A 12,776-nucleotide genomic window follows, 5' to 3' on the forward strand; every position below is an offset into this window, starting at 1 on the left:
TGTTTCATATTACTTATAACCCAAATACATATATAAAGGCGGCCCATCAGAAGAACCAGAAAATATGATGGTCGTTTTCATGTTAGCTGAGTAGCACAATTAAGGTATATTTGATATGTGAAATAAGCATGAGCAATTGTTTGCATCCCATAAACACAATCAAACCTCAAACACTCTGCAACACCCCTTTAAAGATATCAAGGTGAATTTCTTTTTATAGAAAATTCTTTAAATGTATAAATAAAACATTAAAAAAAACAAAAAATTCTTTACATTGTGTTCAGTGTTGTGTGTGTCATATTGCTAAGGTAACAGTTCACAATTTAATAGTCATTTAAATTATAATTATTATAAACAAAAGTCATTTAAAGCATATATATTTTCAGCTAGCTGGTCAAAAACTACAAAACTTTCTTGGAATATAATTTAGGAAAAAAAGTGTAATACTCACAGAGCTGGTTTTGGGGTCTGTGGCACCAACGCTGTCTCTCGCTAACGCTACTATGACGTCACTCTTCTCCCCGGCCCAGTGGACGACCATCTGATTGTGAGAGTCATTCAGGTTGGCCTGTGAATACAAAATATGATGAATAACCAATCTAAATGTTGCTGACTAGCCTCAAGTGATATTTATTTTGCTGTGGTCAGAGAAGCGTCCAGGTTTCCAGGCTGTCATTTCTAAAACTTGATTTTCAAAGACATCTCTTAGTTTCTGCTTCTCTCACCGGGTCATTTTCCAACATTGTAACATTGCATTTGTAATATTAGCTTAAAGGTATGTGTATTTGACAGCCTTAAGTTTGTTGATAGACTCTTGTAAAACACAGCAGGTGTGTCTCCTGCACTTAAGGCGAATAGCCTTTGTGAAAACAAATAAAACCACAAATACACACAAACAGGGAAACAGCGAGCTGAGCTAAACCATAGCGGCAGGAAAACTGAAACTATGGGCTGCGGTGTCCCAATCTGATCTGTTAAACAAAGAAATGTGTGCCATCTTTTCTTGTCCTTCCCCCTCTGCTCTTTTCACCAAGAACAGCCTGTCTCATCTTTAATTCAGGCTTCTGCATGACTACTATGGGATCCTCCACTGGGTTCTCCTTTGATATCTCTTGTCAGGCATTAAAGAGAACGTGCAAAAGGTTGTTTATGTTATGGAGCACAAAAAAAATCTCAAACAGCAGTACCTGTCTGAGGAACACGCTGTGGTTTAACATAAGTCATTGTTTGACAGATCACAACATAGTCTTTCAATAAAAAAAGCAACCGTTCAACAAAATACCTTTCACATGGTGCACCATTTTACACAATACAAGCCTCAGGCCAAAAGAACAAGTCATACTGATGGTCATTTGAGAATGTTTGTTATTTATAAAGTACAAACAGTGACTCTTTGCCTCAAACTACCTGACCTTGAATGTGCAGTCATATATTTATTCACTATGACATGGCAGTAAATCCTTCGGTCTTTTTGGCCTGTTTGGCAAGCATCATGTTAATACAACACAGAGATTTTATGAAAAACTGCAGCGGTGGCTTTTCATATGGCCTCTAAGGCTCTATTCATGAAACATGACTGCTGTATAATCCATACTCTTCCAAAGAGTATTCAATTGCATGTATTAACAACTCGCTTATTAATGTTAGATGTAAAATTATATGCATAACAACAATGTAACAACATACTTCAATGAAGTTTCCTTGCGGTCCAATTTGTTTGTTTTAAACAGTTTAAAGTGGGGCTGCACAATATATCGTTTTAGCATCGATATTGCAATGTGATTATTCACAATAGTCAGATCCTGAGTGTACGCAATGTTGAGTCTGGATTATAATTGATCATTTTGCAAGTGTTGAGGCCTGTGACTGTGTGAGGGTTTTAAAAGCATTCAAGCATAAGAAATTGTACCATTTGTAACTTTGCCAAATTAATAATGATTATTTTTATTGAACTTTTTATAACATAAAGACTTGCAGTAGGGCTGCACAATAAATAGTTTCAGCATCCATGTTGCAATGTGCGCATTTGCAATAGTCACATGGCAGCATCTGTGTATTAGCAATGTGTAGTTGGGATTATGGCTGTACAATTAATCGAAAGTTTCGATTTCAATTTTGGCTTCTAACAATTATGCAAAAACCTTAATCAAGAAAACAAATATTAAATTTTATACCGCCCTCTTTCCAGTTGTACACATTTGTTGCTCTGCAAAGCTCAGTTTCACGTGAAAATTACTAAAATCATGTACTGCAATGTATATTTGCAGCATGGGATAAACATTCATTGATGTACATTTGAATCATTCATGTTTTTAAAAGCTCGAAAGATCGCATGTTAGTTAAGAATCAAAATACACGTGAAAGGTGAAACCATAAATCAGAACCGGACTGCTCTTAAAGCATTAATGGTCGAAAAGCAATATTCCTGCTACCAACTGTTTTAATCATTAATCAAACAACAAAAGGACAAAATCCCTTCCTGCTCTTGACTGAAGGACTTTTGTAGCTATAATTAAAGTTATTTTTCTTACAGGGAAGATGCTTAAAGCACAGGTTGTTTCATATTTTTATTCTATTGTATTTATTTCCCTTTCCTTATTTACAGGGAGGAAAATAACAGCATATATATATATATATATATACATATATACATATATATATATATATATATATATATATATATATATATATATATATATATATATATATATATATATATATATACATATATATATATATATATATATATATATATATATATATACATATATACATATATATATATATATATACATATATATATATATATATATATATATATATATATATATATATATATATATGTATATATATATATATGTATATATATGTATATATATATATATGTATATATATGTATATATATATATGTATATATATATATATATATATATATATATGTATATATATATATATATGTATGTATATATATATATATGTATATATATATATATATATATATATATATATATATATATATATATATATATATATATATATATATATATATATATATATATATATATATATATATATAGTTGAAGTCAGAATTATTAGCCCTCCTGAATTATTAACGGCTCTTTTTCCCCAATTTCTGTTTAACGGAAAGAAGATTTCTTTCAACTCATTTCTAAACATAATAGATTTAATAACTCATTTCTAATAACTGATTTCTTTTATCTTTGCTGTGATGACTGTACATAATATTTAACTAGATATTTTTCAAGATACAAGGATTTATCTTAAAGTGCAATTTAAAGGCTTAATTAGGATAATTAGGCAAGTCATTGTATAACAGTAGTTTATTCTGCAAACAATCAAAAAACATATTGCTTAAGAAGGCTAATAATATTGATCTTAAAATAGCTTTAAAAATATTTAAACCTGCTTTTATTCCAGCCAAAATAAAACCAGACTTTCTTCAGAAAAAAACAAATTTTAGGAAATACTGTATAAAATTCCTTGCTCTGTTAAACATAATTTGGGAAATTCACAGGAGGGAGAATAATTTTGACTTTAACTGTATATCATTTTGATTAATCGTGATTACTATTATGACCGAAATAATCGTGATTATGATTTTTCCCATAATTGAGCAGCCCTAGTCGGGACTATTATTGATGATCAGCAATGAAGAATGTACAGTGTTTACATTTTACATTACATTTGACAATTCCACAGGGGCAGGACAAAATAGTGTGAGGTGGCGCTTCTTGTAATGGCACATCAAACATATATCAATGTTGCAGTTCTAAGAAATATTTGTACTTTTAATAAAGAAAATACATCTTATAACTTTTTGACGCATTTTTCCCTCTTGATTTACAAATATCATGATATGCTGTGGGTGGTTTTCGTGATATCATAATATTGCTGATATCGTATCATTATCATGATAATATCGTATCATATTACTGTAACTGAATATCTCACTACTTATTTCATTTTTATCTTATTTATTTAATCTTACAACTTCTCTGATTCACTCCCCATACAAAGTTATTTCAATCACAGTTATTGTTTTCTTTTAAAATAGAGCTATTCAAGTCATCTGCCGAAATATTCATATCGCAATATAAATCACAGCAAAAACAAAATATCGCAATGTCATATTTTTTGAATATTCTGCAGCCCTAAAATGCAGTATTATTTTACATTTGATTATTCAATTACTGTATACCTGGATGCATGTAGACTCGTCGGAAAACAATGAAATGCTGTTTATTTAATTTGCATATTTTTCCAAATTTGATTTATCTATGCTCGTAGATTGTGTATTATATTATACAAACTGCCCTACAGAATCATCCAATTAATCTTAAATTATAAAGTCTTTTCAAAAAGGTAATCAAATCATCTAGTGGAACTGTATTCATATCGCAATATATAGTCACAGAATTAAAAATATTGCAATGTTAGATTTTTCCAACATCGTGCAGCCCTAGTTTAAAGTAAAACTACATTTTAGTACACGTGAAGGACATTTGCATTTGACCACTACTTCCTGAATCCTGACCTCTACTTCTTTCTACTTCAACCACTTGGTTCTGCCCCAAACTCATACCACTGCGACAAAACAGTTCACTATTTTGCATATTAGCTGTTCACTTACACAACTATGCTTGAGGGCCTGAAAATGCAAACATCTGACAGGATTCAACATGAAGGTTTCTGAAAATCATACCATTTACAGGTAAACTCCAAAATGGTGATGTCATAAAAATTGTGGCGTTACGCAAACGGCATGTTCAGTATGTAAAACTACAGGAATGTATGCAAACCTACATTTCTTCACAAAATTACAGATCTAAGCTGTATTTTTTGATAAATAAAAAAAACATTATTGTATTTATTCTTTTTAAATGCACTCTTTAAAGTTAATATTTTAAATTATTAGGTTTTTCTTTTTTATTTGTCATTTGCAATATATTTTCTATTCATTAATTTGTCAATCGAGTAAGAAAATTCTTTTGTTTAGTTCAGTGAACACAAGCGAAAACAAACAAATGACCATCACAAAGATAGTTTTAAATTGCACTTGCATGGTTTATGGTTGTTATTGTTATTTTTGAACAGCTGATAAATCTCTGAAAACAGTTCACCTCCGTGTCACTAGGACATGTAGAACTGCTTTTCCCACCACCTTGCCAGCAAACACTGCGAACAAGCAAATGGCTGCAACCTGATCCATCTGAGCCTTGTGAACTCTTGGGTCTGCTTTTTCCAAGAGTGTTTAAAGGCTTGTGTGCAAATGGACTTTCTGTTCATCTAACTGGGCCTTCATTTATACTGACACCGTAATATCCTGAAAGCCTTAACAGTCAGACAAGTGCAAATAACTTCACGTCTCTTTCATGCTTGTCTTGCTGAAAAAGGAATCAGAGAGAAAAATACAATTAACCCTTTTTTTGGTTCCTTATGTATAATTCAGCAGGGAAACAGGGGAGAGTGGCAGAACGAGAGAATGCGAACACTACAGCACCTTCACCCATCGCTACAAGCAACACACAACTTGAAAGCATGACATCATCTCTGCAGCATGAACATTTGGGCCAATGGTTCAGCTATTTGCCTACCAGTTCCCTTCTGGAAACCATCCATACGGATTTCACTGAGGAAAAAAATATGGGTGAACCACACATTTAATATCACTGTGGCCGTAACCAAAAAGAAACCGAAGAGTCATTATCCTGTTAAAGGCTTAAAGCAGAGTTAAAAGCCTGTTTCATTATTGCAGTATGGATAAGTACTATATGGGATCATTACAGTGATGTGTTATGCTCCTGTGTAATGGACACACTTAAAATATCCATTTGCACATATTAAAGCAACTTTTCATTCCCGTCTTTCTTTCGCTTAAACCATTCATAGTTTATCTTTGAACAAATAATCGCTGAAAGGATTAACATTGGGTTCATCTATAATTATCTTTCTGATGCTTATGTTGGGAATTTTGTCTTCAGAGAACTATAAAGATTATATGACTCATCTGTTTTGATTTGGTTTCACCTTGAGCTTAATGCGAAAACACAAGTTCAAGTTCAAGAAAGCGAAACCTACTAACTGGCAAGCTGTTCAGACAAGTTCCAGAAATACTCCATGGAATAATAACAAATATCCACAATGCCCTCTACCTTAATTCCCCAAGGTTTTAAATGCTCTTAGGACATAAAACGAAACTAAAATACTGTACATGTTTAAACCAGCCTGATCTCACAAAGAAATGAGACTATTTTACATTTGGTCAGTTTAGTGGCTTTAGTTTAAGTTCAATCGTAGAACAACAAACAAATTGTACAAAATTGAACGAATAAGATTGTATGTATTCATATTACCCACTAAATCAAAAAGTAAAAAAGTGCTGTGAGATCATGTTGGTTTAAACTCATGTGTTACACATTTCATCCACGAGTCATTTTTCTACATTTTTCTATGAATGAAATTCGGATTTACTACATCCGCCATTTTGTCATGTTCACGTGACCTACATGCGTCCATTTATAAATTCTCTCAGCATGTGTGCCTGTTTTATCTATTCGGATCCTCTGCTCTTCCTCGCCACTGTACTTGATCTGCAATATTGAGATCACAACTTGAATGCAGAAATAAAGCAGCACGCCCGCAAAATGATCCAGACCGCGTTGATTGTAGAGAGACTAAAGCCTGGTTTATACTTCTGCGTTAAGTGATTGGCATGACCCACAGCGCAAGCTTTGCGTGTTGCCATGCATTTACACTTCTGCTCGCTGTTTGTATTCCTCTGTAATAGCACTTCCCATTCGCTAGCTGGCAGTAAGGTGTTTATGTTCTTTTGTGTCGAGTTTTTTCTCTGGTGTTTTGTTTTTTCTCAACGCTTCCTTAATGTACAAGTGGCTCAAACTCGCTAATTTCAAGGCAGGAACCAGCGGAGGTGCAGCAACTTTAACCAAAAGGTAAACACAAAATAACTTTTCATCTGAAGCTCCTTCACAGGAATCACCATTTGTAAACACTCGCTCTAATGAACACGCAACACTCTCGGTCCCGCCCACACTTGTAAGCGCTACCAAGCTGACCAATCACAGAGCTTGTTACATTTTTTGAGAGGTGCGCATCAGTGATACCAACAGCCACAGAGAGGGCTTTGAGTCCACGCGTAGGCTGCTCCGTAGCATTACAATACGCTTGATGCAGAGGTATAAATCAGCTTTAAATCAAACTAATGTGCAACTTAAGCAAAACTGATACTAAAATTGTTTTAAATTTGGTTTTGTAGTTCAGGGTCAAAAAAATGTGTAGCAATTCTTTTAATCGTTTAACTTCATTTGATTTACTATGTAAAAATTAGTGGATATTACTGAATTTACTGAATTTATTGATGAATTTATTGGGAAATGTAATAAATTAATTTACTCTTTCAAATTTTTATATTAATTTTTGCAATTGCAATGCCTCGATTTTAGTATGGTTAGTACTGTAGTGCAAAGTAAGGCTCAAGAGCAAGTCCATCATCCTACTTGACCAAAGATCAGATTTGGCTGCAAAGTGCTGAACATTGTTTTGTTTAGTAGCTACATTTTTACAACATGCCTTGTATGCGGGGTCACGTGATTCCACAAGTAGTAAGGAAAGTAAATGAAAAAAATTAATTGATCTGGAAAAATTAGATTGATTATTAGTTCTGAATGTCGATTTCGATTACTTTTCTATTAATCGCCCAGCCCTAGTTAGTACACAGTCAAGTACACAGTCATAGCCATAAATGCAATGGTACTAATAATTGGCATAATTTATTTCAGTTTTCAGCCTTGCCAAAAATTTTCATTTCGGTGCATGTCTAGTTTTCACACTAGGACTAAAATAACAATATCTTTCACCAAAACACATGTTTGAGCTAATGTTGTGATGTTTAAACTCATGTCACATTAATCAAAATTGTCTCCAGTTGGCTATACTAATGCAATAATGCTAACTGTTCGGCATTTGTTCCTCATTCATGTGGTTGTAAAATTCAACACATTTAGGGTATAAATAAGCTATGAAAATGCTTTTTGATGAATACAACTTGTTTTTAAAATTAAAACAACCGAATACAAGAAACAAAAAAACATTATATCCAAAAAAACAAACTGACAATAAAACTGCATTTGGGGAAAAAAAGGACCTTAAAAGTAATAACTAAATAAGATTACTGACTTCACATGACTTAGACTCGTGGAGTTAGTCCAGGCTTCTCCTGTGAGAAGTGAGGGATTGTCACAGCTCATTTAGTTTCTAGGAATTACTTTATGGTAATGATTCTACATTACATTCTTTACATAGTAGAGCAAAACCACATTTGTTTGCCAGCAGTCTACTTAACATGGCTTAATAAACAAGGGAACAGAAGGGATCAAAAACCAAGGTCCATAAATTTAATTACATTTCCTGGAAATCTTGTTTTGAATGTATAGCATTCTTCTAAAAATTAATAATTGCTCTATTGCCGCTGCTGGGTCAAATTATGAAATATTTCCCACTAAATTGTGAAAGAAGGAAGAGCCTTCAACAGTACAAAAGGTATAAAGAAATGTGTCTGATTGAAAATAAAATGATGGGATTTATTTTCAAACAAAAACACTGTAAAAGTCTGCCAATGCATTTGCCTTCAAGTGCTGCTCTTGGAGTGTGGTGTTGAATAGCATATTTATGATTATGACTCTGTCACAATTCCCCAAACTTGGTGAGCAATTATATGTCATAACAGGTCTGCAAAAAACAACAGAATACTCTTTAAAACAGTGTAAATCCTTGTCTGGCAGACCGGAGCACTTTTTCGAGGTTACTTCATCACAACAGACAAAAAGAGTGGATTGATGGCTGTTACCGCTTACCTAACACTGCTTCTCTGTCTGTGCCAAAAAAACATAAACCAAAAGGTCTGAAAGCGGGAAGGAAGGAAGAGGGGGGGCACAGATGGGAGATCTTAATTGGGTGATCTGAGGGGGTAATTCACCTCATAGCAACTGCAATGGCCTCCATCCAGGACACCTCATAGAGGATTTCCTGAACACACTATGGGTGAAAAGGGGAAAAGTCACTAATCTTAGTTGCAGCCCGCTGATAGAAAAGAATTATAAGACGGCACAATACCCTCTTAATGTGTTGACTTTTCTGACAGTATGAGTGATTTTCAGGTTTATTCATTTGTAATTTGTCAATATTGTACTATATTTTCTTTATATTCTCCTGATTGTAAGCATTGCATTTATTTATTTTAATTTAACTTGAATGTCTGCCTGCAATATATCTGTACTTTCCATCTGCACTTGAAGCTCCAGTCACCAAACAAGTCTCTTGTGTATATAAACACTTAGCAATAAAGATCTTTCTGATTATGAATCACTGGAAAAAAACAACAACAATGTATCTACAGTACATTCAACAAATATATATATATGAAGGTCACCACAAAACAGTGTATGAAAATAACTTAAATGCACTTCTGTTCATTTATTTGTGTTACAAATGGCACTAAATACAAGGTTCTCTGTTTGCATGTATGGTTCCAACCCTTTTACAACTTATGGATCATTTCGATTCCACAATAGTTTTTTTGAAAAGGAAAATATTTAGTGTTTGTTGATTTTTTTTTAAAGCAGCACAGGTTCTGAAAGTATTTCTGTGATGATTATGGAATTCTTTGAGAACCAAAAATAGTTTTAATATGGCACTGGTGCTTTTTGGGAGCTTAATTTTATGTTCATTTAGTTTCGTAGTGGAAAAACTCCAACTTATCAAGATTCATACCACCTTCTAATACTTTAGATTGTATCATCGCAATTGAGTCACAACAGTGGAGACGATACCTGCATGTGTACTGGCAATCACAACCCTTTTTATGTAGCCATATGAAGAAAAACATATGTTTTTCAGAGAAAATTTAGTGGTTTGAACCCTTGAAGATCTCAAGACATAATGGAAAAGCAAAAACTAGGAACTGTTGAATGTTTGACTAAACAAACATCTCAACGCAGAACACTTGAAGGGGTAAGTGTAAGTCTGGAAGTTTCCCAGCAAGACTGTGCAACCAGTTATGCCTCTCTAGTTTGTTAATACTTGCTTAACAAAGCAACATCCTGATGGTAAACAAGTTGTCATACATTTAATAGGAGTGAAGATGAGCAGAGTCTGTTTTTTATTCCAAAGAAACTGATATTAGGCTGTTCAGTCTAAAAAAGTTATTTTATACATATACCCTATGAAGAATAGGATTAGCAGAGATTTTATCTCACCCACTACAGAGTTGTATTTACAAAATATTTGTCAGGATATTTTTAGGCATTTTACCTTTTCGTTTGTATTCGCATACGTTTTTAATAGATTTTGATTTGACTTAATGTAATGAAACAAAATTTATACTCTATAAGAGTATAAATATATATACTTTATAAGAGAACACTTAAAAAGTTTTTCTCCTAATTTACTGACAGATATCACTAAAATGTTGAAGATTGTTTGCTGACCAAATGTCTTGCAAATCAGGGTTACTCCTGCATACACTGATGTCAAAACTGGTAATGCATTGGTAAAAACGTATTGTTTGCTATTTTGGCCAATTGTCATTTCAAGCAAAATAAATTGCAATGACAAATTGTGATCCTTTTTATTTCAAAGTTTATTTTGGAAGTAATCCCATGAGTAGTTTAAAGAACAAAACAAAACTTTGATTTTACTCATAGTTAACTATAAGAGAAACTGAGATTGTACAAATGTTCTCTATATATTTTTTCTTATATACAAATATATAAAGAAAGTGAAATATAGACATAACTAATATGCACAGGATCTTTGTATAACTGTAATATTAAATAATTGTTAATTTACTTGACAAAATTACAAGATTAAAAATTTTTGCAAGAAAACTCATTTCTTTTAGTATCCCATTTAATTTTTTTTTATCTGATATTACTATCACGTTTCTTTACTGACATCAGGTAGCCTACGATTTGAGAGAAAGGTGAGATGTTTATTAACAGGGCAGTGATGAAACCTTACCATCCCGTATGTGTTCTCAAGCCAATTTTACAAAAACACCTTAGTTAAAAACCCCTCACACGAGAAGTAACATTTTAGGAGGTTTTAATCTTGAACGGTCGTGCGAGAACCTTCATCTGACAAACAGGTCAATTACACTTCTAGGTGACTGCGTGCGAAGCAAAGGTGAATGATACAAAACACAACTACTGGAAGAACCAAATTCAATATTTCATGAGGTTACACATAACAGCTAATCGTTAAGATGCTTTTGTCACAATAACTTAAATGCAATCCGACTAATAAATTAAAAAACGAGCTTACCATTCCATAAACATTTGGCACGGGCGCTCCAGCAGCATTCCGCCGAACGCGAAGCTGATGCGCGGCTGAAGCCTCCCTGACTTCTCTCTCCAGGCGCACGACGCGACTTTCTGCAGGCTCCAGGTGTGCGCTCACAAGGGAAAAACCTCTGTCCTGTGGTAGTACGAATCTCTGATCGTGGTGGAGTCGAAGTGTGGAGGAGATCGCAGCGGGAACTAGTAATAATAATAGATATATGGCACAGCGACTGAGCGCCAGCATCTTGCGTGTCTGCCCTGACGCCATGTTTGTGTATGTTGACGATAAGGTGTGACAGGGCGCCTCTAGCGGTCAACCACAGGCACGCTCATTACCATGGATACAGATGGCACAGGATGGCACACGATGTTTTGTTTTTCCTTGTTTTATGTAAACTGTAGATTGGCGAGACCCAAATAAGAGATTGTTTACACAAAGAACGGTTTACAGAATGTTTCCTAAATATTTCTAAAATGTATGTATAATTTAAAATGATGTTTATGAAATATATAACTATATATATCTTGTTTGTTAGAAAAACAAATTGTGAAAATGACCTTAACCCTTTAAAAATTACGTGTTTTATGTGCTGACTTATTTTTATTGTTCAAAAAAATAAAAAATATATTATTTTGTAATTATAAAGATATTGGGTTGTTGTTTTAACCTAATCTAATTTTGAGAAGTAATTTTCTATTTACAGTTTTTTTTTTCAGTCACAAACAAGCATTTGCCCAACCACATTTTCAAAACTCTAAACACAGTTAGCACAGCATCGGTCTTTTGTGGCCTTACCATTCACACATTTCATGTCGTTTTCACCCACCATGCAGTCAGTGAACACATTTCCACAATGCTCAACAGACAAGCTGTACCTCCCAACAAAATTATGGATTGTTTTTGTAGTGGTTATGAATGTTACCACACAACATCCCACAATAGCAACTACAATATTCCAAACCTTAGATACAGTATAAAAACCTCTGTTTCTGGAATGATATCATTTATACAGTAAAAAGAGGACTTTGAGGAGTGATGTTGATGAAAACATGTGGCCTAACCCTGAAAATCGCAGAGATTAGAAACAGTAATTTGTTTATTATTTTAATATTAATTTGTTATTTTTTGATCAGGGCGTTTTGCTTTTTTGTTGTTGTTGTTCAGAATGCTCTTGTGTGTTTCAAGGATATTTTGTTCACTGTTAGCAATGCTGTAAAACGTTTCTGTTCTATCATGCCATGTTTCTATTGCCCCTGTAGTAAACAGTAAAGAGAAGAAAAAAAAATGTATTTGCTTTTTACTGGAATGCTTTTGAATGTGAACTGTACATGTGGACATACAGTTCCCAACCAAGAACTTTAGTGTCAAAACAGTGGGTTGCCATGCAAATACCTGTAAAA

The 12,776-nt window shown here is 33.5% G+C and overlaps 1 protein-coding gene across 4 annotated transcripts in view; it reads right to left on the minus strand.

Annotated features, from left to right (window-relative positions):
• The window catches only part of sorl1 (sortilin-related receptor, L(DLR class) A repeats containing), a 129,185-nt gene extending 117,529 nt beyond the window's left edge, over window positions 1-11,656 (minus strand). For all 4 annotated transcript variants that reach the window (XR_012390822.1, XM_073923655.1, XM_068213715.1 and 1 more), the window contains exons 1-2: window positions 11,359-11,656; window positions 452-568 (exon numbers count right to left, since the gene is read on the minus strand). Coding sequence is in view for 3 of the 4 variants with exons in the window: in XM_073923655.1 (XP_073779756.1) it covers window positions 452-568; window positions 11,359-11,643 (402 nt within the window). In the remaining variant the exon portion in view is untranslated. The remainder of the gene's footprint in view (window positions 1-451; window positions 569-11,358) is intronic.
• Window positions 11,657-12,776: the final 1,120 nt, after the last annotated feature.

Source organism: Danio rerio, chromosome 15 (assembly GCF_049306965.1).
Source record: "Danio rerio strain Tuebingen ecotype United States chromosome 15, GRCz12tu, whole genome shotgun sequence".
Lineage (NCBI taxonomy): Eukaryota > Metazoa > Chordata > Actinopteri > Cypriniformes > Danionidae > Danio > Danio rerio.